The sequence below is a fragment of the Cricetulus griseus genome, chromosome 3 (assembly GCF_003668045.3).
Source record: "Cricetulus griseus strain 17A/GY chromosome 3, alternate assembly CriGri-PICRH-1.0, whole genome shotgun sequence".
NCBI classification, from domain to species: Eukaryota; Metazoa; Chordata; class Mammalia; order Rodentia; family Cricetidae; genus Cricetulus; species Cricetulus griseus.
This window is the reverse complement of record NC_048596.1, coordinates 24,941,503-24,969,359: the sequence shown is the minus strand read 5'-3', so window position 1 is coordinate 24,969,359 and position 27,857 is coordinate 24,941,503. Positions and strand designations below refer to the sequence as shown.

At 42.2% G+C, this 27,857-nt stretch overlaps 2 protein-coding genes and 1 long non-coding RNA gene across 4 annotated transcripts in view; 1 reads left to right on the top strand and 2 right to left on the bottom strand.

The window, feature by feature from the left end:
- Positions 1 to 8,413: 8,413 nt before the first annotated feature.
- On the bottom strand, positions 8,414 to 9,019 carry LOC100765989 (prefoldin subunit 3). The gene has a single exon (XM_027406753.2). The coding sequence runs from the start codon at positions 9,017 to 9,019 to the stop codon at positions 8,429 to 8,431; it is 591 nt and encodes a 196-aa protein (XP_027262554.1). The 3' UTR covers positions 8,414 to 8,428.
- Positions 9,020 to 17,250: 8,231 nt separating this feature from the next.
- On the bottom strand, positions 17,251 to 18,743 carry LOC118238527. The gene is made up of 2 exons (XR_004768994.1): positions 17,994 to 18,743; positions 17,251 to 17,547 (listed from the first exon to the last, which is right to left on the bottom strand). It is a non-coding gene; the product is annotated as an uncharacterized LOC118238527 (long non-coding RNA).
- Positions 18,744 to 18,767: 24 nt separating this feature from the next.
- Positions 18,768 to 27,857, top strand: part of Tnks2 (tankyrase 2) — a 61,662-nt gene continuing 52,572 nt past the window's right edge. The window contains exon 1 of one of the 2 annotated variants that reach the window (XM_027406337.2): positions 18,768 to 19,251. In XM_027406337.2, coding sequence (XP_027262138.1) covers positions 19,053 to 19,251 — 199 coding nt within the window. In that variant the 5' untranslated portion in view covers positions 18,768 to 19,052. The remainder of the gene's footprint in view (positions 19,252 to 27,857) is intronic. The other variant, XM_027406336.2, reaches the window with a different exon arrangement.

Sequence of the window (27,857 nt, the reverse complement as noted above, 5' to 3'; positions counted from 1 at the left end):
AGACATTATTACCAAAATGCCAACATTTGGTGTCACCGAGTGTCATTCATAGTGTTTTCTGGCTGTCTTCAAAAATGGATGCCATTTATTTTTTACTATGTTTTGATTTGGCTTTGTTTTTGGGGAAAGGGCTTGTTGTGTTTGTTTGTTTGTTTTTGTTTGAGAGGACAGAGTATTCTTAGATAGCTGGGGCTGACCTCAAAACCCTGATTTAGGTTCTCTAGTATTGGAATTACAAGCACATGCCACCATGCCCATTCTCTCTCTCTCTCTCTCTCTCTCTCTCTCTCTCTCTCTCTCTCTCTCTCTCATACTCTTTGTTTCCAAAAGTAAAGAAAATTAATAAGATGCTACCTAAGAAGTCTCTACATTGAACAAATTGCCTCTAGGTGAGCAGATCCGTACAGTCTGGTCCTCTAAGCTGTGCTGAGTGTGCTGAGATACAGCTTGTCCCGTGTGGGCAGCAGCCATGGCACTCGAAAATTGCTCCTCCTAAGCTGGCCTTGCTCACAGGCCCAGCTGATGGGAATGAGGGCTGTGTAGATTTCAGCAGCTCCAGAGAGAAAGGGCACTGGGCTGGCACACAGTAAGAACCTACACCTGTGCTGGACTCGTTCTCCTTGACTCTGGAATACGAGGCCCAACTGGAGCCTGGGCTTTAAGGTCACGCCAGTACTGCTCTGGCTCGGCCCTACCTTGAGGCATCCGTTGGAAAACTCTTGTCCTGGTTGTCAACTTGACACAGATTAGAGTTACCTGGGAAAGGAAACCCAAACTGAGAAAATTCTTCAATCGAATTGCCTGTAGGCAAGTCTGTAATACATTTTCTTCATCAATGATTGATGGGAGAGGGCCCAGCCTACCAGGGTGATGCCACCCCTAAGCAAGTGACGCAGGTGGTGGCCTGGGCCAGCCAGGAACAGTTATCTAAGAGGAAGGAACCTCAATAGAGAAAATGCTGCCATAAGATCCAGCTGTAAGGCAAGTTCTTAATTAGTGATTGATGGGAGAGGGCCCAGCCCATTGTGGGTGGGGCCATCCCTGGGCTGGTGGTCCTGAATTGTTTAAGAGAGTAGGCTGAGCAAGTTATGAAGAGCAAACCAGTAAGCAACACCCCCTCCATGGCTTCTGTCACCAGCTCCTGCCGTCAGGTTCCTGCCCTGACTTCCTTTAGTGATAAACAGCAATATGGAAGTGTAAGCTAAATAAACCCTTTTCTTCCCGGCTTACTTTTTTTTTTTTTTTTTTTTTTTTTTTTTTTTTTTTTTGTCATGATGTTTTGTTGCAGCAATAGAAACCCTAAGACAGCTTCCCTCAGGGATAGACTGTGACTGAGATGTTTAAGCCAAATAAATGGTTTCTTCCCTAAACTGCTTTTGGTCATGGTGTTTCATCACAGCAACAGAAACCTAAGTAGGACAGCCTCCATCCACCAAGAGCTCAGGGGCCAGCAACTTAGCCTGGATAGCAACAGTAATAATACTAATAAATTAAAAATGCAATCCAATTCTGTAATATAATATCAAAATTCTTTCTTAGAGCTATACACAACCAGATGTTTGAAATATTAGCACCCTAGCCTAACAGAGAGCCAGATGTGTTACTCTGGGGAAAACCTCACACAAATTTCTGAATTCGTATTCAATCCAAAAATCCAAAAGTATCAGTGTTTGCCAAAACATGTGCCCCCTTCTTTTTCAATATTAGGGACAAAGCCCAGAACTTTGTACATGCCAGGTGAGAGTTCTGCCACTGAGAGCTACAGCCCTCCTCCGATTTCTGATGACTCATAATTGTGAATTAGTTCTTTCTAATTCAATTTCTCATGACTCATAATTGTGAATCAGTCCTTTCTAATTCAGAAGAAAACAAAACTCTGCATATAAAATCTGATCTAGTTCAAGCACCCATCACCAAACCTGTCACACTACCAAGTCCTTTTAATAGCCTTTGTTATGAAAATGCCAATAAAGTTGTAAGTCTAAAGTTGAAGAATTGCATACATTCTAAAATCCCTGTGAGTCATGAACGAACATCAACGGTTACACGTTTTATTCTTCGGGCAGAGCATCTGCCTGGCATGGGCAAGTCCTGGGTTCAATCAATCTCAACCGCTATAAATGATGCAAACAAGCTGTTCATAAGAACCTGCCACCACAGACCTAGTAACCTCAGTGCCACCCTTTCCCTGCAGGGATGGACTTATTCCCTGGAACCAGGCACCAAACTAACTCTCCCTTCCTCAAATGGCTTCTGTCAAATATTCTGCCACAGAAATAAGAAAAGTGATTAATACTCCAGCCTACAAAGTTAGCTACTTCCTGCCACGTCAGAGAGCAATCGATGCCGACTCGAAGTCACGCATATGAGTTTGCTCTCCTCTAATCAAATGGTGCTCTAATCCCTGAGCCAGGGTACGAAGACCACCCCCTCGCCAACCTACCCTCCACTCCCCCCCCCACACACACACACACTTTCAGAGCTGCGGTATCTCAATATGGATTTGGTTTTGTTGTTTGGAGTTTGGGGTTTGCTTGTTTGTTATTTTGTTTTGTTTACTGCTTCTGGGTTTGAGGTTTATTCTGTAATACTACTGAAGACTGAACACATGCCAGACAACCACCTTTCTCCTGAGCTACATCTCCAAGCCTTTCTTTTTATTGGTTTGTTTTCTGGAGACAACAAAATGTAGCACTGTCTAGCCTAGTGCTCATTATATAAGTCAGGCTGGCCATGAACTCACAGAGCTCCTCCTTCCTTTACCTACCAAGTGCTGGGTAAAGGCACATGCCACCATACCCTGCCCAGCCAGTCTCTTCAAAAGCCTTAAATCAACATTGCAGTTTGCAGTTGGACTGGGCACCCCTATTCATTGGGTCTGCTGATCCTCAGACATTGGTAGTGCTGTTTCCACTAGGTGGCTGTCTTCACCAAGAAGTGTCAGAGCCATGATGGCTTCTGGTAATTTGAAAACTTCAACCTTATGTTTTACAGAGGGAAGCACGTCTGAAATCATGTAATAGACATTCTCATACAAAGTATCAATCTGTAACTTTCTTTTTATGCCTTCACACTGGGAGGGATGGGCAATATGGTAAAAAATGTGCTCTCAGTGGTACTGGGAGACACAACTGGAATAGGGGTAGGCATCTCTGGGGAGAGCTAGAAACCTAGTGGAAATGGAAACTCTCAGGAATCTTTGAGGGTGACCTTAGCTAAGACTCCTAGCAACGGGGGGGAACACAGAGCCCGAGCCAGCCATCTCCTGTAACCAGACAAGACTTCCAGTGGAGGGATTAAGCCACCAACGCAGCCACAAAACCTTCGACCTACAAAACGCACTGGTATAAAAGTGGCGCAGAAATTGTGTGAGTGGCCAGCCAATGACTGGTCCAGATTAAAACCCATACCATAAGAGGAAACCCACCCTTGACACTGCCTGGAGAGCCAGGACCCAGAGGCAGGATAACCCCAGAGACCTAGAATAGAACCAAACATGACTGGAAAAAAAAATCAATGAAATGATGCCTACCGATATTCTACTATACTCCTAGGTTGGTGCCTAGCCCAACTTCTCATCAGAGAGGCTTCACCTAGCAACTGATGGAAATCCACAGCTTGAGGAAATCTATGGGAGGGGGGAGGGAGGGTTGTGGGAGGTGGAGGGACCAAGGACACCATAAAAAAACCCACAGAACCAACTACTCTGGGCTCATAGGGGCTCACTGCAACTGAACCAACAACCAGGGAGCCTGCATGGGACTGATGTAGGCCCTCTGCGAATATGTAACAGTTGTGTAGCTTGGTCTTCTTGTGGGACTCCCAACAGTGACAGCAAGGGCTGTCTCTGACTCTGTTGCCTGCTTTTGGGACCCTTCCTCCTACCAGGTTGCCTCATCCAGCCTTAATAGGAGAGGGGGTGCCTAGTCTCACTGCAACTTGATATAACATGGCTGGTTGATAGCCACGGGAGGTCCGCCCTTTTCTGAAGAGAAGTGGAGGAGGAGTGGATTAGAAGGGGGGACTGGAGTTAAGGGGAGTGAAAACTGTGGTCAGGATGCAAAAAAGTAAAAATGTGCCTTCCAAATAGGGAATGGAATTTTCATTTGAGGTTGAAAATATTTTTAAATATATTTTTTATTTATGTGAATATACATGTGCCTGCATGAGTTTACATGCTTCATGTACATGTGGGTGCCCTTGGGGGCCAGAAGAGCATGTCAGACCCCTGGAGCTGGAGTTAAAGGTAGCTACAAGCGGCTTGAGATGAGTGCTGAGAACTGAACCTTGTTCTTCAGCAAGAATATTAAGTGCTCTTAACTTTTGAGCCATCTCTCCAGCCCCTGGAATCAATCTAGTATTACTTTTTTTCTTTTGTTCTGTTTTAGATTTACTTTCTTATGTACATGAGTGTTTTCCTGTATGTATGTATGTGCCCATGTGCATGTCTGGTGTGCACTGAAGTCAGAAGATATGAACCACCTTGTAAGCCCCCATGAGGATGCTGGGAAGCAAACCTAGGTCAACAAGCACTCTTAGCTACCACAACATATCTCCAGTCCCCTGAAGTTTTCTTCCTTCCTTCCTTCCTTCCTTCCTTCCTTCCTTCCTTCCTTCCTTCCTTCTCTTTCTTTCTCTCTCTCCCTTTCTTTCCTTCCTTCCTTCATTTTCTCTTTTCTTTTTTGTTTGTTTGTTGTCTTGTTTTTATGAGACAGGGTTTCCTCTGTGTAGCTTTGGAGCTTTTCCTGGAATGCACTCTGTAGACCAGGCTGACCTTAAACTCACAGGGATCCACCTGCCTCCTGAGTGCTCAGTTCCCACAGTCACAGGGTGACTCCTAACCTGAATCTCCAATTCCAGGAGATCCAAGGCCCTTTTCTGATCTCTTCAGACACCTACACACATGACGCATATGCATACATAAGATAAGATTTTTAAAGAATACATATAGGCCAGGTGTTGGTGGCACACATCTTTAATCCCAGAACTGGGGAGGCAGAGGCAGGTAGATCTCTGAGTTTGAGGTCAGCCTGGTCTACAAAGGGAGTTCCAGGACACTGCTGTTACACAGTTATACAGTGTTTGCTTGAAAGCAAACAAAAAGTATATATATATATATATATATATATATATATATATATATATTCACACATGCACATAAAATAAGACTTTCAATGAATATATTGGAATTTTTGAAGGTTGTTTATCATATACATATATAAACTTTATTGTAATGAACTTACAAAAACACCTTGGGACTAGATTAAGGTAGCCACTCAAACACTTCTATACAGCTAAAATGAAGTCATGGAGCTTCACTTACAGTTTTATACTTTCACTATCAATTATATTTTTATACACTTACCCACCCACCCCCCACAAAAAAAAAAAACAGGAAAAGAGAGAAAAATACATAGGCTCTGGGGTACTGGCTCAGCCATTAAGAGAACTGGCTGCTCTTAACCCAGAGCACCTGGGTTTGATTCCCAGCACCCACATAGTGGTTCACAATGGTCTGTAACTCCAGTTCCTGAAGCTCCAACGCCCTCTTCTGGTCTCCATGGGCACTGCATACACATGGAGCTCAAACATACACGCAATCAATATATCCATACACATAAAATGAAAATAATTAACTTTAAACAAAAAAGAAAAAAATGACAGTTGATTGGCTTCATATACTCTTTTCCTTATTCATGTATCCTTTTGCCAGCATTCTATCTGATGTGGGTTGCTGTTTGTATGCTGTGAATATGTTTTATTACCTTTGGTTAATAGAGAAGCTGATTCGGCCAATAACCAGGCAGAATATACCTAGGCAGGAAATCCAAGCAAACAGGGAGAAAAAAGGCAGAGTTCAGGAGACGCCAACAGCTGCTGGAGAAGCAAGATGTAAGGTAACAAGCCACAAGTCTTGTGGTAAAATATAGAATAATAGAAATGGGTTAATCTAAGTTGTAAGAGTTACAACTACTAGTTAATAACAAGCCTCAGCTAATAGGCCAAATAGTTTATAATTAACATTAAGCCTCTGAGCGGTTATTTTAAAAGCAGCTGTGGGACAGGGCAGGACAACCTCCAGCTACACATTCTTCTTTACCATCTAATATTACCCTTTCTTGGTCTCCTATCTCAATGTTTTACTATAACCCCATTTACAGCTATCATATGTATGTATTCATTATAAGCTAGGATCTTCATAGGAAGAAGAACATATGGGTTTTTCCCCCTTTCTTTCTAAGTTTGGGTGACCTCATTTAATATTATTTCTTTCATTTTGGTGGGGGAGGGTTTGAGACAGGGTTTCCTTTGTAGTCCTGGAACTCAGTATGTAGACCAGTCAGGCCTCACAGAGATCCTCCTGCCTCTTGAGTGCTGGGACTAAAGGCATGTACCACCACTCCCAGCTAATATTATACTTTCTAAGACCATTTTCCTCCAAGTTTGGAGATTTAATTTTCCTTTACAGATGAATAATATTCCACTTTTTTTGTTTGTTTGATTTTCAAGACAGAGTTTCTCTGTGTAACAGCTCTAGGTGCCCTGGAACTCCCTTTGTAGACCAGACTGACCTCAAACTCAGAGATCTTCCTGCCTCTGCCTCCCGAGTGCTGGAATTGAAGGTGTGTGCCACCACTGCTCAGCTGTTTTTTAATATTCCAGTTTATGTATGTACCAGATTTTCATTATTCATTCATCTGTTGCTGGACATATATGTTAGTTCCATTTCCTCACTATAGTAAATAGAACAGCAATAAACAGGGGTGTGTAAATAAAGCAATTATTCATTTATAAGATTTAAGTGTTTTAATACTATAAAGATTGGCTACTACCTCTCATAGCTGGTACTCTGTTTATCTTATCTACAGTGGCAAAGCTATATAAAGATATAATCTGTTGAATGGAATTTACTAAATGATACAATTGCCCATTACTTAGTGTTTAATGACTTGATTTTTGACTAGAAAAAAAAACAATCATCTTGTTTAGAAAGAATTGGTTACTTGCTTATTTTTCAGTAAACTTCTAAATTTTTCAAATTTTATCATTGCTACATGTGCTACTAAGGATTAGTGATCAGTGACAGCTATTAAACATTAAGTCAATATGGTATTGACAAAGGATGGGCAGATCAATTGAGTCCATCTGGAACAGAGCACTATATCACTCTTCTTAGGATGGAAACACTTAGTAAGGGGGAGGAGATTTTCTTATTATTATGGGCAAAATATAAAGAAAATGAAGACTTATTTCATATTATACTCCAAAATCAAGTCCATAAGTATTAGTAATTTAAGTATAAAAGGGAAAATTTTAACATTTTGTTTTTGAATACCACTGTTTTAATAACATGAAATACAAGTACAAAACGTCGTACAAGTATGCGTTTTACTACATGGAGATAGAATAACATGCATGTGTTTTTACCAGAATCTGTATCACCAAGTACTTCTGTCACAGAACCAATGGCTTTCCAGAGATTTTTATCAGTCCTATGCAATTTTAATCACAAATAAAAAAAGCTTACAACTCTTTTCAGCCACTGCAGATTTATGTTTATGTTAATATACCTGTTCAAGGTGCTTTGGAGAACTGTTACATAATATAAAATTACCTTAGCTTAAAGTTTTGAATGGGTAGTGCTCTCTCACGTTGATCAAGTCTCCCTTGCAAAGAAACAGTGCACTTATTTCAGGGTCTACATATGGCAGCAGCCCTCAAACTGTGTAGGAAATTAAATAATCACTTTCTGAAAAGGTTAGAGTATCATAAAAGCTACTGGTTAAGCAGAAATGCATAAAGCCCCATTTACAGAATACAACAAAGGATGATAGTAAATACTAAAGAAAAACAAGTTTAGCTGGGCATTGGTGACTCACACCTTTAATCCCAGCACTCAGGAGGCAGAGGCAGGCAGATCTCTCTGAGTTTGAGGCCAGCCTGGTCTCCAGAGGGAGTGCCAGGATAGGCTCCAAAGCTACACAGAGAAACCCTGTCTCGAAAAACCAAAAAAAAAAAAAAAAAAAAAAAAAAAAAAAAAAAAAACAAGTTTATAAATATTGAACTGTTGGTCTTTCTTGCCTCTAAAAGGTTTACCTCATCACCTGAGAGTAATATCAATCAATAAACAAAAAAATTGTGTAAACTGTGCTGATAGCCAGCATTCAGTAGCCTCCATAGCATTCCTCACAGTTTTGGGCCATTTCAGTTAAGAGTTGTCTTATAACAGATAAAATAAAATGAAAGCAGCATTACTTTGCAGGGAAATATGAAAAAAAATACTGTTAATTTCATAAAATATTTGAAAGTAATTTTGTTCTCATAAAATAAAATGGTGTTTTTAAAGTTTTAATTTTTCTTGCTGTGAAAAAAAAAAAACCTACTCAATCTTCAAGGATAACCTGAACCACATTTTCAACTGCCGGTATTATGCTTTATTCTTGGTAGAATCATCTTTGTTTCTTCTTTTTATGTCCCAATTATAAACCCTGGCCATATTGACTTCTGTAGTAGTAAACTGATCTTGAAGAAAGTCAAGGTCTTTCTCAAGAGAATCCAGATTCTTTCTGGCAGTTGATAAATTGTTTTCCAACAATGCCCGAGCTTCATCAATGTCATATTCAAGCATTACATTAGCCCCCAACCACAGGCACACTTTATCAGTAGGCGGAACCAAAGCTTTGCAATACAGGTTATCTGCCAGTAAGAATCTGGTCTCCACTGAATTGGTAGACTCCTTTTTTTTCTGCATGTATTTTAGAATTTCCAAAGTCTGTTTAATTTCAGGAATCTGACCTTTCAGCCTCCTTTTTTTTTCAGTAAGGTTGAGTTCCATAAACATATACTTCTGATGTTGTTCATTCAGCTTCTTTAACACTGTATCTGCAGTCTCATTCCCAGGCTGCTTCATGAAAGAATCTACATCTTCCACAAACACCGCTTCAGGAATCCCTGGGTGGATCCGCCGCCCGTTTCCAGCAGCAGCTTCTAAGCCACATCCGTCCTGAGCCGCGGCCATCTTAAGAAAAAGGAAAATTTTAACTTTTAAGAAAAAAATTATTGTTCTTTAATTGTTCTTTAAAATAATTGTTCTTTAAATCTTTTAAAAAATTTAAAACATTTATTTGTTTGTTTCAGAGGCAAGGGCATGAGCCAGGCATTGGTGGCACACACCTTTAATCCCAGCACTCTGGAGGCAGAAGCAGGTGGATCTCTGTGAGTTCGAGTCCAGCCTGGTCTACAAAAGCTAGTTCCAGGACAGTCTCGGGGGGGGGGGGGGGGGGACAAGGGCATGCGAGTGTAGAGGTCAAAGGATAATGTCTGGGATTGGTTCTCTCCTTCTACTTGGGAATTAAACTCAAATTGTCAGGCTTGGCTGTAAGAGTCTTTACCACTGAGCCATTTTGCCAGTCCAGTTGGAAATGATATCCTTACATTACAGTGTCAGTCCATAAGAAAATTTTATCTTTCTGACTTTGGAGTAACAAAGAATCCTTGACAGAGGCACAAGCACTATAAGAAAATACTATAAATTCAACTACATTAAAACCAAGATATCAGCCGGGCATTGGTGGCACGCGCCTTTAGTCCCAGCACTCGGGAGGCAGAGGCAGGTGGATCTCATTGAGTTTGAGACCAGCCTGGTCTACAGAACGAGTTCCAGGGCAGTCTCCAAAGCTACAGAGAAACCCTGTCCTGAAAAAAAACAACAAAAAAAAAAAAAAACCAAAAAGACAAGATAACTCTGAATCTTCACATTGAGAAAGTGAAAAAAGAACAAATGACTGTAGGGGACACTGTAACCCCACCTGCTAGGGGCTGGCTACAGGTGTGCCTGACCACGCCTGCGAGGGTGTGGTCAGGGTGATGTGGGCAGCCCTTCTTCCATTTCATCTTCAGCTTGCTGTATTTACTGCTGCCCTGCCAGCTGGCTAGGTCACTCTGTAAGTAAGGCTTTTCCCTAATAAATTCCCTTATATTTTTACCTGACTCCATATTGGTAATTTCCCACATTAAATGACAAATTGGGAAAAGATATTTCCCACAAATGTAGTTGATGAAGGATTAAGAGGATTAAGTTACCAAAATATATGAAGAATTCCTACAAACAAAAGGCAAACAATAAAAAATGGACAGGAGACAAATAGGCATTTTAGTAAAGGGTAACTATAAAGAGATTATAAATATAGGAAGAGATAGTGCTGGGATATGTGATATGAATAATAACATCACCTCCGAAATTCATATTGAAACTTAATCTTCAATGCAACAAAAATAAAATGAGGGGTTTGGGGAAAAACAATTAAGTCCTGAGGGCTCTTTTTTTTTCTTTCTTTCTTTTTTTTTTTTTTTTTTTTTTTTTTTGGTTTTTCGAGACAGGGTTTCTCTGTGTAGCTTTGGAGCCTAACCAGGCTGGCCTGAAACTCAACAGAGATCTGCCTGCCTCTGCCTTCCGAGTACTGGGATTAAAGGCGTGCGCCACCAACGCCCGGCTGTCCTGAGGGTTCTTTACTTTTCCCATTGCTACAACAAAATATTTGACAAGAAGCAAGTTAAGGAGATGTCCCAGAGCTCCCATCTTAGTTTAGGTTTCTATTGCTTCGATGAAACACCATGACCAAAAAGCAAGTTAGGGAGGAAAGGGTTTATTTGGCTTACGCTTCAGCGTTGCTGTTCATCACTGATTAAAGTCAGGACAGGAACTCAAACAGGACAGGTTCGCAGGCGCAGGAGACGATGCAGAGGCCATGGAGGGAAGCTGTTTACTGGCTTGCTTTCCATGGCTTGCTCAGCCCACCTTCTTATAGAACCAGGATCAGCAGTCCAGGGATGACACCCCCCCCCCCCCACCCCCGTCACTGGCTGGACCCTCCCCCATTGGTCACTTAAATGAGAAAATACCTTACAGCTGGATCTCAAGAAGGCATTTCCTCAGCTGAAGCTCCTTCCTCTGATGACTCTAGGTTGTGTCAGGTTGACACACAAAACCACCCAGTAGATCCCCCCCCCAAAAAAAACAATACAGCTATTGTCATTGTTCTTGGTTGCCCACCAGAACTTGATTGTAAGACCCTATTTGAGGGACCACACACTTTGGTTACAGGATATGGAGAAATCAAGTTGGTAATAACCAAGACACTTCCTTCTAGAGAGTGTTATGCCAGATGCTAGGGGAAAAATAACCCATCTGTGAACCCTGTGAGCCACAATAATTATGAGCATGGCAAGATATGCCCATGGGTATAATAGTGGCATAGTTGTTATGGGGGTAACCCAATTACTTTCTACTTAGATTTAAGGCCTACTTCACAGGAGGAAACACATTCCTGGGACTATAAGTCTGGCCAAGAACACATAGTTGAAGAGCTATGGGCCTCACAGGTAAATCTACTACTACTACTTTGCTAAGTGGACGCAGCATCACCTGCCCTTTAAATCTGGGTATCTATTGCCATAGCTTAGTGCAGTTCTCAGACCTCTCAGAAAAAAAAAAAAATTTCTTTTTGTAGTGGATGGTAATTAACTCAGAAACTTACAACTGTTCAAAGTGCAGAAAATTACAGTCTGTGGAGTGCTCAACTACAAATGAGACATCTCCATCATACATACTCCCTTCCCCCAGGCTCAGAGGGCATCGTGGAGGAGGGAGCAGAAAGATTTAAGAATGAGGTCAGGAAGAACCGGGGTGGATGTCTTCTGGACATGGCAGCACTGCTATGGCCTTTGTCGTGACCCGGCTTGTCTCAGCTTTAACCCACAACAGCCATGAGGTTCGGCCTGAGTGGGGGGGTGTGGACCTGGAAGCTCCCAGCAACCCAACGGCAATACAGATCAAACACAGGCATCTTGTCATCTTCAGAGAGCTCTCAGGTCCATGTTGTAGAACTAGAGTCATTTCTTTATTAGCCATCTTTTTTGGTGTTTCTTAACCATCCTGCCAACACCACGAGGGAACCATTCCTCTCTTTGTTCCCTCTCTGCTCTGGCTACTCGCCCCTAACTCCTAACCATCCATCCTCACAAGTTACTCACATACCTCTGATCTCCCTGCCCAGGTGCAGGCCTATTCAGATGCTTAGGTGCATAGATATGCAAATTAGGAGGCATATTACCCTGAGGCCATGGTAAACAAAAGTAGCCCTACTGGCATTAACAATACGCTCCATGTTTAGTGAGGCCAAAGGCTGGATCTCAAAATATTCCATAGCAGAAACACTTTGGTCCCCCACTAGCCTTGAATTCATAGCAGCTGCGGTTGCCTGCAGAACACCTGCACAAGAGAAGCCAGTGAACTGGAAGTCAGCAGTCACAATGGGAAGGGGAAAGGCTCACAAACCCTACCCTTACCTGAGATGCTATTGACAGTTGGTGCCTTCTGGAGAAGGAAGAGTTTTCTTTATAATTGTGGCCCTCCCATACGGGCGGTGGTGGTGCACACCTTTAATCCCAGGACTTGGGAGGCAGAGGCAGACAGATCTCTGTGAGTTTAAGACCAGCCTGATCTACAAGAGCTAGTTCCAGGACTATCTCCAAAGCTACACAGAGAAACCCTGTCTCAAAAAAACAAACAAACAAACAAACAAAAAATGTGGCTCTCCTGGTTAATTCAACCGTGCTCCAGTGGATGGCTTCACTGAGTGTGCAGGCAGTACAAACTGGAATGGTGGACTAGATTTTAAAAAAAGAAGACACAGCATTATACAGACTAAGAAAGCATCACATATATTTTAGGGATACACATACATACACACATACACACATAGACACACTCACACACACAAACAGTTAAAGAAAAAGAGGCCATGAACTTGAGAAAAACCAAGGGGGTACATAAAATGGTTTGGAGGGAGGAAAGGGAAAGGGTAAATGATGTAATTATATTATAATTTTTAAATATTTTAAAATTAAAGGTGTTGATGCATAACTTTATTTTCAGCACTCAGGAGACAGAGGCAGGTGGAACTCTGTGAGTTCAAGGCCAGCTTGGTCTATAGAGCAAATTCCAGGACAGCCAAGTCTACATAAGGAAATCCTGTCTCAAAAAAACAAACAAATAAACAAACATATATGTGTGTATGTATATTTGTGTATACTGTTTTATTTATATAGTTACAACTATATGTAAATATATATATATATATATAATAAGATATATTTTTAAAAAAACAAAGCAAAAGAGGGCACAAAGTTAAGCAAAAGAGGGCACAAAGTTGGAAGGAGTTGGGGTGGCTCTAGGAAGAGTTAGGATTGTGGAGTAAATATGATCAAAGTACAATGTATACATTTGTGAAACTCTCAAAACTTAATAAAAATACTGTAAATTTTAAAAAGAAATAGTTTTAACAGAGGAAGGGATTGTTTTGCTTACAGTTTGTGAGATGTGGTCCATTGAGGTGGGGAAGGCATGATAACTGTCACTAGAGGCAGCCGGTCACACTGCACCCACAGTCAGGAAGCAGAGAAAAGACCAGAAAGTAGGGCCACTGTATAAACTCAAAGCCACACCCTCAGTTGTTGGTTTCTTTCTTTCTTCCTTTTTTCTCTTTGGCTCTTTGCTCTTTTGGGGGCCTATCACCCAGCTCCCAAATAAATCACACACGGAGGCTTATTCTTAGTTATGAGGGCCCACCCTAATCTTGGTTTGTTTTTTGCCAGCATTTCTTAATTTATCCCATCTACGGATGGGGAATGCACTGTGTATGTTCATCTTATTGATTATTGAATAAAATACTGTGAGCCAATGAGACGGCAAGTATGACGGGACTAGGAGTCAAAGAGGATTCTGGGAAATGTAGTAGAGAAGTGGTGATCCAGGCAGGAAGTGACATAGCAAGGAGACTCATATTTAAGCAAGGAGAAACAGAAAATGTCCCTTTTCCCCTCTACTCTTCCTCCAGCGGTGCAATGTGATCCACCGGCAAGAGAGGGTGCCAAATGAAGGCATCCTCTATAAGATAAGTCTTATAAAATATATAGATTTATGATAATTAAGACTGAGCTAACAGATGAGGAATCCTAGTCATTGGCCAAGCAGCATTTGAACCTAATACAAGTTCTGTATATTAATTTGGGCCCTAACTCGGGTGGGCAGTTGGCGTAAAGTGCACACGTGGCGGCGGGGCTCGGTGGCTTTTGGCGGAAAGATTTATCGTAACAGTATATCTTTTGCCTCTGGACTTTTTCTTTCCTTCCTTCTATATAGCTTGCTTTCACTCTTACTCCACGGCTGACTGGGAGGGTGAATGGCCCCTGACATCCTCCTCTCCTTGGCCTTGCTGTTCCTTCCTCCTACTCCTCCATGATTTCTCCTCCTATTTATTCTCTCTGCCTATCAGCCCTGCCTATCCTTTCTTCTGCCTTGCTATTGGACATTCATCTCTTTATTAGACCACCAGGTGTTTTAGACAGGCAAAGAATCACAGCATCACAGAGTTAAGCAAATGCAGCATAAACAAAAGCAACACGCCCTAAAATAATTTTCCACAACACTCAGTGACCCACTTCCTTCTGTGAGAGCTCATCTCCTAAATGTTCTACCATCAACCCTATCTGCTAGCAGGAGACTAAATGTCCAAATCCATGACCCTATGGGGGACATTTCACATTCAAATAACATTCTGTCCCTGGTACCTATAGCCTTATGGCCATTTCATGGTTCAAAATGCATTCATTCCTACCTAAAAAGTCCCTACAGGGGACTTTAAGAGTCCTAACACTGTTCAAAATTTCTAAGTCCAATCTCTTCTGAGATTCAGTGCAATTTCCTAACTATGGGCCCCTATAACATTAAAAAAATAAGTTACAAAGTTCCAATACACAGTGACATAGAATAAACATCCTGTTCTAAAATGGAGAAATGGGACATAACAAGGAAAAGTTAGGGACAAAACAAGAATAAAACCCAGCAGGGTGAACACCAACTTCTGTAGCTCTACATCCTACATCGTGGGTTTGTGATAGAATCGCCCGAGTTCTAAAGGGCTGGGTGGCTTCTCCCCTCCAGCTCTGCCATCCGCAGCCTCTCTCTCAGAAAACTCCACTCTGTGTCCACAGCTTTCCTCAACAGGTGACCTGTGATTTGGGCATCTGGATCATCCTGGTATCTCTGTTGTAGCCTCAACTTGTCCCTTGTCTGGCTGAGGAGTCTTGAGCTACAGACTCGAAAGAAGTAACATGGGAAGTCCATAGATGAGGTAAACAGACCTCGGGGCAGCACACAGATTAATAGAAATGGGTTAATTTAAGTTGTAAGAGCTGCCTGGAGACAAGCTTAAGCCATTGGCTGAGAATTTATAATCAATAATAATTCTCTGTGTGGTTATTTGGGGGTGACTGTGGGGACACAGAAAAACTCCACCTACGTGTGCATGTAGTGGGGAGAAAATTGTATTTAAACCATCTGTTTTGTGGTATTTTGCTAAGGCTGCTCTCTGAAGGAAAGAAGTAAAACTATTTCTTGTCTTTGTTAGCTGCTTTATCTTACTTAACATTATATTCTCGATAACCACCTATGTTGGGACACCCAATAAGATTCCCTTTTTTTTTTTTTTTTTCTGGAGGCTGAGAGTTAAAGCACGATATGCATTTATCACATTTCATAGTCATCCCCTCGTGGAACAACTGGACTGCATGCGCCTCTTTGCTGTTGTGAGTAATCAATCATATGGTGAATATGATTGTGGAAATATTTGAGGTCCTGATTTCAGATTGTTTCACCATATACACCCAGAAGTACATCAGATGCTAGTTTTATGTGTATTTTTTTGTTAACATTAAATTGGCTGAATTTTCCTCTCCCTCCTCTCCTCCCATTCTCCCCGCCCCCTCTGTTTCTACTCCCCAGTCCATTCTCCCTCCATTTCTGTTCAGGAAATGGTAGGTCTCCCATGAGACAAAACCAAGCATGGCTTATCAAGTCACAGTAAGACTAAGAACCTCCCCATGTATTAAGACTGGGCAAGGTGACCCCATATGAGGAGTAGGGTCCCCCAAACCAGTAAAGGAGCCTGAGACAGTCGCTGTTCCCACGGTTAGGAGTCCCACAAGAGGACTACACTACACAACTGTAACATATATGCACAGTCCCATGCAGGCTCCCTGGTTGTCAGTTCAGTCTCTGTGAGCCCAGGCTATTTGATTCTGTGAGTTTTCTTGACCCTCTGGCTCCTACAATCCTTTCTCTCCCTCTTCTGCAGGATTCCCCAAACTCTGCCTAATGTTTGGCTGTGGGTCTGCATCTGTTTCCATCAGTTGCCAGATGAAGCCTCTCTGATAACATTTGGGCTAGGCACCAATCTGGTCCCAGGAGATGACCAGTTCAGGCTACATATATGTCTGTTATCGCTAGGAGTCTTAACTAGTGTCCTCCTTGGAGATTCCTGGAGATTCCCTTGTGCCAGGTTTTTACCTGACCCCGAAATACCCCTTTCAGTACTCTCCCTCTCTGCCATTCCCCCCTCATACACATACACACACACACACACACACACACACACACACACACACACACCCTGATGACTTACGTTCCCATCCTTGCCCACCCTCAATCCACTCATGAAATCTCTATTTCCCTTTACAGGGAAATCCGGGCACCCCCCCCCACACACACACACAATGAACCCTCCTTGTTAACTAGTCTCTCTGGGTCTGTGGATTGTAGCATTACTTTAAAGCTAATATCCACTTATGAGTGAGGACATACCATGTTTATCTTTCTCCGTCTGGTTACCTCTCTCAGGATGATTATTTCTAATTCTATCCATTTGTCTGCAAATTTCCTGGTGTTATGGCTGGGTCTTGTGGTAGATTGAGTCCCAGTTTTCTGAGACACCGCCACACTGACTTCTAAAGTGGCTTAACCAATTCATTTTATGTTTTGGTATTTTTGTCTGCACCATATGTATGCCTGGTGCTTGGGGAGGCCAGAAAAGGGCAACAGATCCTGAGACTAGAGCTATGGTTATGGAAACTGAACCCAAGTCCTAGGGAGAACAGATAGTGCTCTTAACCACCGAGTTGTCCCCTCTCCAGTCCTGATATGTTAAGTTTTGTGAGGAGCTGCCAGATTGTTTTCTAAAATGAGTGGACAGTTTATGATCCCATCAAGAATGAAAAATGATTCTAATTTGTACTATTATATCAACATTTGTTAATTTTTGTTTGCATTAAAATAGCCATCCTAATGTGCTTTTCAACTGCATTTCTCTAGAAATCATATGATGCTTTTTTAAAAATGTTAGGCGTAGGAGATACATCATTTATGATTTATTAAAGCTTGCCTGAGGATTCAGAAAGCAAAGCCAGCCTCAAGCTATAGAGATCAGGTATGGCGATGCACACCTTTAATCCCAGCAGTGAAGTCCGAAGCAGTCTGAAGAACGATCCTTTGGTCTGAGCTGAGGTAGAGGTAAGAAGAGCTGGTGGTGGGCTGCTTTGCTTTTCTGATGTTCGGCTTGAAGCTTGACCCCAGTATCAGTCTCTGGGTCTTTTATTTATCATCCGTAGATAAAGTGTTTGCTGTGCCAGCATGATGTTGCTTAAGATATACTGGGAGGATATAGATAAGCAGAAATTATTAAATAAAAAAATAATTGGGAATATATTTGGCAAGTAGATGAAATGAAGAAAAATTCGACACAATCATTAGTATGTGTTCTAATCCTTTGGTATGTTCATGAATGTTTATTTTTATTAAGATGCATCAATTTAAATGTACACTAAATACCCTAAGAACATGATTCTAGAATAAACACATACAACAATGCTCCCATTTACTAAAACGCTCAAAAAAGAGTACCCTGCTTTTCTCCCACAGCGGTGAGTCAACACTCCCAAACAAAAACTGGATTTCCTGAAAAACAGGTTAAGTCAATTCACAGGGGGAAACGCTTGTCAGCATGACAAAGGTCAGCACTTTCAGCACAAGCAAAATCTCTATCAACCTTTCTTTCGGGTTTCTGAAACAAAGTCATACACAAAGATGTCACTATTACCTTAAACACAAAAATGAATTGTGCGCTTGTACTCTTTGATCACAGGGAGAGAAAAAAAAAAAGAACTTCAGGAAACTTTCTTGATGTGCACGCTTAGTGTACCGGCACCTTGGCCACATCCGGTAACAATCCTGATTTATATATAGGTTCTCTAGTCAGCACTGGGCTAATAATTTACTATGGGAAATGTAGCTAATCAGAGCCACCCCACCCCGCAATTGTTGCTTTAGAATTCGTCGCCTTCTTGATTTAGGGCCGTTCATCCCAAGTTCTCCGTAAGAGCAACGAGTCCGTTTCTGAGAAGAGGCTTGTAAGAAAAACAAAATCCGATGCCGAGGGTTAAGCGGAGAGACACTGTAAAGAACATGGGAGAGGGAGGAGGTGGGAGCAGGAATCTCCCATGGGAAGGCATGGAAGCAAAACTACAGACATTTTCCACGCTAAGGCTTCCAAAAGAAAACGCATGGGCAGCAGGAACAAAACTTGCGAAGGTTCATCTCCAGGATATGAGCAATGAAACTCATCTCGGGAGGGCTGTGCTTTGAGAAACAGAAGAGCGAGCGAGCGAGCCCTCCGGTCCTCGGCAGAGGCCCCGTAAAGATGGCGGTGGGCCGAAGCCCCTTCTCTTCCCTCCACCGAAGGCTCCCGAGAGCCGCACATTTCCCACAAACCCCTCCGCGCGGCCCCGCTCGCCCAGGCCGGCCCGGCCGGAGCGCGGCCACTGCGCACGCGCGCGCTGACGTCACGCGCGCTCCCGGGGACCCGCCGGAGCTGGCAGAAGCGGTCTCGGCTGCTTCCGCCGCCGCGTCGCTCCGGGCTCGGCGGGCGGGTTTCGCGCTGCCTCCGCCGCGGTGGGGCGGCCGGGGGTCACGGAGTCGAGCGGGGGGCGCGCGGCGGCGCGGCCATGGGACTGCGCCGGCTCTGGTGACAGCGGGGAGCCAAGCGGCCCGGGCCCTGAGCGCGTCTCCTGCGGGGGGCCTCGCCCTCCTGCTCGCGGGGCCGGGGCTCCTGCTGCCTTTGCTGGCGCTGCTGCTGGCGGCGGCGGCGGCGGCCCGGATCATGTCTGGTCGCCGCTGCGCCGGCGGGGGCGCGGCCTGCGCGAATGCGGTGGCCGAGGCCGTAGAGCCGTCTGCCCGCGAGCTGTTCGAGGCTTGCCGCAACGGGGACGTGGAGCGAGTGAAGAGGCTGGTGACGCCCGAGAAGGTGAACAGCCGCGACACGGCCGGCAGGAAGTCCACCCCGCTCCACTTCGCCGCAGGTAAGCGGCGGCCCCGCGTCGCCTCCCTCCCGCACGCCCCACCTGCAGGCTCGGGCTTGCAGGCCGCGAGCCGCGCGGCACTGCCCCGGCTCCGACCTTTCCCCGGGACTCTCACCACGGCCATCTCGCGCTCTTGTCTTGGGGCTCGTGATGAGGGGTGGGGTGAGCGTGCTCTGGGGAAGTTGTTTTTGTGGCATGGGTTTTTGTTTTTTTTGTTTTTTTGTTTTTTTTTGGTGTGGTTTGTTGAAGGTGGAGGAGGGGGGTGCTTTGTTTTGTTTTACTGTATCAACAATACCTGCACCGACTTCCGGTCTTGCTACCCTGTAGGGCCTCTGCACACAAGGCTTAGTAGACCTTGTGAATTGAAAGAGCGATTATCTCAACAATTCACCCTTCTTTGCAAGTTTCACCGTAACGCTTACCAATCCCTTTAGTTCTAGCGGCCTTCTTAAACTGTGAAAATGTAATTCAGGAGTTGTTTTATTGGCTATTGACTCATTAGAGTTAATTGGTTTAGGTTTCTGGAGAGACTAAAACCGGAAATAGGCAGGTTTGGGAGCCCTGAGATCTACTTAGGCTGAGTGTGGGTGGCCTCTGCCACACACAAACACACATATACACTCACAAGTTGGGGTGGAAAGTAAGTGAGAGACAAGCCGGAACAAGCACTTGAGCTTGGATCTAGGATTTTGAGACTCATTTTGAGTCATCCCGAGATTTATTTTAGATAGTTTGAAATTAGTTTTAACTACTGGGTTCTCTTTATGATACCAGGGTGCTTAAGTTTGTTGAGGTATTTAAAATAGCCAGCGTATTGACTAAACCTTTTATGCTTCTCATGTTAAGGACAGATGGTAACTCTTTAACCTTTTGAACCTTGGGTAATCGAAAAAGTCCTCACGGCTTGGTAACATTTGCTTATAGTGTGCGTCAAGATTGTTTAGCGGTTCTTTTTAAAAAAAGAAACATTTTAAAGTACTCTTGTTCCTCTAGGGCAGGAATGATGGACAGAAGAGCATGAAAAAGACTTTCTTGTTCTCAGACATTGCTTTTACAGTTACACCAATTGTAGTCTGTTTGCTTTGACCTGCCCCCATTTTAAAATGTACGTGCTGTCATGAATCATGTTTCCTTACTCGAGTGTCCTTTGGGGGCCTTTCTAAGAGGGAAAGGTTTGGGAAAACCACAGTTGGGCAAACTGGAAAAGCCTGTGGACACTGGGAAAACATGCACCGAAGCCAAATCTCTCGTTAGCAGTGTTGCCTTTCTTTGGCTAATTTGAATTGTCCTGCTTGACCATTTAGCCAACCTATTTGGCAAATGGTCACAACCAACTGCTACATAATCCAAAGGGGTAATGTTACTTAGATTATGTTCACTTGATAAAAATAGCCAAGGACGATCTTAGTTGCCACCTTTCAAGAATTTGATGTATTAGTGAGTTCATGTCTGAAAATAGTAGGATTTAGAGATGTGGGTTTATGGTGTGACCTTGTTGCTCCTATGCCATCCCACCCTCAGTTCTTCCCCAACATACCACTCCTCCACTCCAAGGGTGGAATCTAAAGCCTTGGATATGCTAGACAAGTGTTCTACCACTGAATAGGGTAGAGTGTACCCAGTGCCTGTCCCAAAATTTCAAAGCATATTTACATGTATTTTATATTGTTTGTCCAGATTGAAATGGAAATTGAAATAGCATAGGGACCGACTTACAATTTGTAATTCACCTATATAGACAGTATTAGGGTTGTGAAATTAAGATATAAAATGCAAATCATAAAGTAATTAATTACTAAGGAGGCTAAGGAGTTGGCTCAGTGGAATAAAGTGCTTGCCTTGAAAACATGAGGATTTGAATTCAGATTGACAGCACCCACATTTAAAAAAAAGTTGTGTTGATGCATGCCTATAATCTCAGCTCCTGAGGGTGGAAAAAGAAGGATCCTTGGGGTTTACTAGCCAGCCCTTACAGTCAGTGAGCCCCAGGGTCAATGCAAGACCCTGTCTTAAAAAGTAAGATGGAGAGCCGTAGACCTGGCTCCTGCACACACATGTGTATATGGCATACACACAGAATAATAAAAATAATTAATAAAGAATTCATATTCAACTAGTTTCAAAAGTCCTTCATTTAGACACTAGAAAATAAGGAGTCTTTTGAGAGATGACTTTGTAAATTGTTTTTGTTTTTCAAGACAGGGTTTCTCTGTGTAACCCTGTCTTGTACCCTGGCTGTCCTGGAACTCATTTTGTAGGCCAGTCTGGCCTCGAACTCACAGAGATCCACACACCTCTGCCTCCCTAGTGCTGGGATTAAAGGTGTGTGCTGCTCCCACCACCACCACCACCACCCAGCTGGCTTTGTACATTTTAAAAATCCAAATTATTAGATTAATGAGGCACTGATTAATTCTGTTTTCCTTTGCTGGGTATTGAGCCCAGTACCTTGACCCTACTAGACATATTTGCTAACTCTGAGCTACATTCTCAGCCCTATTTATTTTTAAGTATAGCCACCCACATTATCTTTGTGGGTAGTGAGTTACCACTTGTGTTTATGTAAGTGTACTATTGGATGCTTGGTCTGCTGTCTGTAGGTGGTGGTACTTGGTAATTGCCTGACCAAGCAGTTACTTGTGATTATATTTTACAGGATTGGAGAAATAACCTCATTTTAAAAAAAAATAAAGTAGTCAATTAAGGTCTGGAGGTTTAATTGAGCAGGAAAGGCATGCTTTGTCAGTAGGAATGAGAGGTATGAATGCTACGGAAAATGAAAAATGCTTTTGTCTTTCCACACATGCCCCTCAAAACAACAACAACAAAAAAAACCCTTAGTTTAATTAGTCAGTTGTCAGCCCTTATGGGAATTAAGTTCTGTTTGTGATTAAGATAAATATATAGAATTTTTTCTTCTGTTAGCTGCTTTTCATGTTGAACTAAGTTGCATACTTATAAATACAATTTTTAAGAAGTCATGTCTAAAAAAAACAACAGAAAACAATTTCCTTTTCTATTCTTTCTCTGCCCCCATCTAAATAGATACAGGGCATGAATTCCTTTTCTTTTTTCTTTTTCTTTTTTTCTTTTTCTTTTTTTGGTGACCACAGAGTGTATACAAACAAGTTGGTTTGGACTCTAAAAGTATGAAATTTTTGGCATTGAAATCCCATCTGATCAACAACACTATACTTTGAACTTTTGTTCTAGAAAATGGGGGATGGAGACATTGGGAGAAAGTCATTTTGGTGCTCATCATGGTAGACAAAATTCAGTGTTCCTTGCCATGGAGTAGAACTCCATAGTTGTGAATCTGAAATATTTTTTTAGGATTTATTTTTATTTTATGTATATAGTTGTTTTGCCTGCATGTATGTGCACCATGTGCATTCAGTACCTTTGGAAGCCAGAAGAGGGCATCAGATTCCCCTGGAACTGGAGTTACAGATGGTTCTGAGTTGCGGTATAGTCACTGGGAATTGAACCCAGGTCCTCTGGAAGAGCAGCCGGTGCTCTTAATTACTGAGTCATCTTTCCAGCTCCCTTTTTTTTTTTTTTTTTGTAAAAGGAGAATATTTTTTATTGTCTAAGTATTTTGCACATGCATACAGTACGTGTTTTTTTGGTGTGCATTGGTGTTTTGCCTGAGTGTATGTCTGTGTAAGGGTGTCAGATCTTGGAGTTAGAGAGAGTTGTTAGCTGCCATGTGGGTGCTAGGAATTGAACCCTGGTTCTGTAGAAGAACAGTTAGTGCTTTTAACCACTGAGCCATCTCCAAGCCCCCTGAGAGTATGCAGAAAAGTGTCAGTCAGTATAGGGAAATGTAAAATGGCTGAGGTTTAAGAAATCTAGGCATGGGCAGGAGAGATGGCCCAGCAGTTACCAGCACTGACTTCTCTTCCAGAGGACCTTGGTTCAATGCTCAGCACTCATATGGCAGCTCACAATTGTCTGTAACTCCAAAATCTGACACAAACATATATGCAGGCAAAATACCAATGCAAATAAAATAAAAATGTGAACTGCTTAGAGAGGGATATTTTTTTCCTATAAGAAGAAAGTGGAATAAGAGCATCTATAGTTTATCATACAGGCAATAGAAAAAAACTGGATTTCTAAAGATGAAAGAAGACTGGACCATGTTCACATGTGCAAGACTCTTAATCCCAGCACTCCAGAGGCTGATGCAGGTGGATCTCTGAGAGTAGAAGCCACCCTGGTCTATAGAGCAAGTTGAAGGACAGCCAGGACTTAAGTAGAGAAACCCCATCTCAAAAAAAGACAAAACAAAATCTCAAAAATCCTTAAATGCCATTTCTATTTTTTTACAGATTTATTTATTATGTATACATTGTTCCTCCTCATGTATTCCTGCACACCAAAAGAGGGCACCAGATCTCATTACAGATGGTTGTGAGCCACCATGTGAGTTCTGGGAATTGATCTCAGGACCTCTGGAAGAGCAACCAATGCTCTTAACCTCTAAGCCATCTCTCCAGCCCCGTTTTATTTTATTTTGAGACAGATTTTTTTTTTCTTTGTAGCCTTGGCGGCCCTGGAATTCACTCTGTAGACCAGGCTGGCCTTGAACTCAGAGATCTCTCCTGCCTCTGCCTTCTGAGTGCTGGGATTAAAAGCATGCTCCACTGCTGCCTGGCACCATTTCTTTAAAAAGAAAATATTCATTAACATGTATATGTGTGTGAGATTGTATATGTGCATGTACCTGAGGTTAAGGCCATCCCCTGGAGCTGGAGTTACAAGCAATTATAAGCTACTTGATATGGGTGCTGGGAATTGAACTTGGGTCCTCTACAAGAAAAATAAATGTTCTTAACCACTGAACCATCACTCCAAACCCTTTAATACCATTTCTAACATAATTATGAGTGATGCACAGAACATATACACTCTTTGCCTGTTACTACAATTGTGCCTCACTATTTCCAGGAAGGAGTTTTTAATCAGTAGTTAAATCTTACAATAGAAACTACAATACTGATTAATTATTAGTCTGCTCAACAGTTCAGTCTTATAATGTAAGATCTTAGCTCCTGGACCTAGCGTGGAGAGCTGGCTTCAGTAACTTCTACTTTGGAGCACTCCTCCAGATCCTCCCTTATTCAGATTGTCAGGGTTTTATCTTCTCACAGTCCATGATATACTTTTCTACATTTCTTCTAGTCTGGCTGGATAGTATACCAGCTCCAAGTCAAGGTGGACAAAGCCCTCTTCCTTATTTTAAAGAAATTTAAGATGGAGGTTGGCATTGGCTCTTAGGATATATCTTCTTATGTCTACCTTGCCAGTGAGGACAGATAGAAATGTAGCTGTAAAACATTCCCCTCCCCCAAGAAATTGCTACTTATCAGAAGTGCTTTGTGCCATTCTTGAGAACCTAAGAATGAGGATTTCATCAGAGATGAAATGAGAATTTGGAAAACATCTTTTTATTGTTGTTTGTTTTCATTTTTGAGGCTAGATCACATGTTGGCTTTTATTCAACTCATGATCCCTCTGCCTTTGCCTCTGAAATGCTGAGGTCATGCCCGACTGTGATGCATCTTATATGCATATGTTTTCCCAGCAGTGGGAAGTTTATTGAAAATACCTCTGAGACTCTAAATGATATCCTTTAGTGCAGTGGTTCTCAACCTGTGAGTTGTGTTTGGGGATCAGACAACCATTTCACAGGGGTTGCATATCAGATATATGAAATGTGTGTGTGTGTGTGTGTGTGTGTGTGTGTGTGTGTGTGTGTGTGTGTGTGTGTGTATCCCCTGTATTATACATTACAGCTCATAACAGTAGCAAAATTACAGTTATGGGTAGCAATGAAAAGAATTTTATGGCTAGGAGTCACCACAGCATGAAGAACTGTATTAAAGGGTCACAACATTAGGAAGGTTGAGAACCACTGCTTTAGTGTTAGGATGTGGCTTCAAATGTTCAAAATTTCAGGCTCTTGATCTTGAGCAGTATAGCAAATTCCACTTACATGTATTATAGTTGTTCCGTGTGTCTTTAAAAGCATGCAGATCTCTACTCTCAGTCTCCAAACTGATTTTAGACATTTTGATAGCTAGGGAATCATGTTGGTAGAAAATCATTGGCATAGAAGACATCAGTGTCCTGGAATATGGTAGCTGTGTGGATCTACACAATCCACTCATTCTACCTGTATTTCCTCAGGTAAAACTGTAGTCAGTGCCCCTTTAATTCTGGCTTCAAGCAGCCCTTTTTCTCAGTGGTATTTTGCCAGATACTTAACAACTTGACCTTCAGCTAGTCACTAGCACTTTGGAACAGATATCTTCCCACTTGATACTATTTCTTGTAACATTAACAACTATACATCCTACTTTAGCTTTTGCTATACTCACCAAGTTCTTTTAATGAGAAGTAGCCTTCTTTATGCTACTGTCTTTATTAATGATTGTTACCAGTGAAGAAATAGGGATCCTTCTAAAGGTGGCTATATTAAATGACTTTGCAGTGAAGAGAGATACCCTCATTCTTACTCTCCAATTTAGGAAGATTTTCTAAAAGCATTTCCTCCAGATGAGTACTGAATGGATGGGAGGGGCAATAGTAGAAGACAATATCCATAAAGCCGAGGTGGTGGTAGCAGAGTCAGACCTAAAAGCAGTAAATTTACTGTCTCCTTGAAATTTTCCTTCTTGGCTTCTCAGTACCATTCTTAGTTTTCATTCTTAGCTTCCTTTCTCATGCCATGGTATATTAATTAAGCAAACATCAACAAACTATGAAACACCTCATCCTCTGAAGGACTCCAGGAAAATAATGATGAACTAAGACATTCACAGATATTAATTCTTGTGGAATTAGCATCCAGGAGCTGAATTTGGTGGTACATGTTGGTAATCTCAGCCCTAGGAAGCAGAGATAGGAAGATCTTGAATATGAAGCTAGCCAGATACATAGAGACACTATATACAGAGAAAGACAGATGATACAGACCACATTAGTAAACCATACGCGCGCGTGTGTGCGTGTGTGCGTGCGTGCGTGTTTGTGTGTGTGTGTGTGTGTGTGTGTGTGTGTGTGTGTGTGTATGTATGTATGTATGTATGTATGTATGACACATTCCTTGCTCTTAAGGAACTTTCATCTTAGTAAAGGAATGGAGACTGGTCAGAGGTGGCCTTGTTTGGGTGGTGACTTTTAAATAGACAACAATAAATGAGGGTTGTACATTCAAAAGAAAACTCTCTGAGTGGGAAGACCGTGTTTACTAAATCCCAACATACTTGATAAACTCAAAGGAAGCTGGATCACAATTATGAGGGGGAGAGGGCGTGAAACAGTGCGTGATTCACTGTGGAGTATTTGAGTGTTAGTCTGAGTATCCATGGGAAACTAGTGAATTGTTTTGAACAGTAATGTAATAGAGTGAAGTTATGTTTTGTTTTGTTGATTTGGTTTGTTTCTGTGGGTGGTTGTGTTTATGGTGTGCAGTTTTTGTTGTTTGCAGAGTCACTAAGTACACGGTACCTTTATATTTGTAATCCTTCTGCCTTAGCCTCCCAAAGACAGAAACCACAGATGTGTGACGTAGAACTAACTAAGGTCCTGGACTCTTAATTCTATGAAGTGAAAAAGTCATGAATATCTTTGTTATTTCCCCAGGATTCTAGTTTGCTTCCTATTGTGATAAAGGATTTATTTGGTTTACACTTGTACATTACTGTTGCTTAAGAAGGGATGGGAGGGCAGGAACTAAAACAAGCTGTGGAAGCTTGGTGTACTAGCTTGCTCTACACAGCTCCTTCAGCTAGCTTGTTTTATAACCCAGGATCACCTGCACGGGGGTGGCCCTACCCAAAGGAGTCTCCACTTCAATCATTAATCAAAACAAGATGCCCTGTAGGCTCTACAGGCCAGTCTGATGGAAGCATTTCCTTGTTTTATTCCCTGATGACTCTAGCTTGTGTTAAGTTGACAAAAACCTAACCAGCATGCTAAGTGTCCTTCACAGTATACAGTGTCTAACAGTTTGTTGATATTTGCTGGGTTGTTATAGTATTAGAAAATAGATAAATGAAAGATAAAAGAACAGCTTTGTCTGGTGTGTGCCATAAAGCCTGCTGGAAGTAGAAATGAGAGGACCACCTCGAAAAAGAAACTTCTCCCACATCTCAGGGTCATGCATGACTCCACTCTGTCCCACTCACTTTTGCTCTTTCTCACCACCTTACCTTATTCTCACCCCACATCTAATCCATTAGGAAGCTGTGCTGGTTCCCTCTACCCCAGAGTATGCAAAATGTGCCACTCATCATTCTGAGCAGTACTATCAGGTTATGAAATAGAAGCTATCATAATCTCTCATCTACTTTACCCTACTTAGCCCCTAATACAGTAACCAGATTAGTATAAGGCATATCTTGTAACTTACCAGCTCAAAACCCTGTAGTGACTCCCATTTTCTATGGTATTAAAAAATCACAAGGCAAACTTAGTGATCTTCATCTGGTGTTTTTATGTGTCCTTGCTTTACTTCCTATTTCTTTTCTACTGTTGGACCCACTGTTTGCCATTAAGTTGGAATCTTTGTCAACATCTTAGTAGTAGCTACAGAG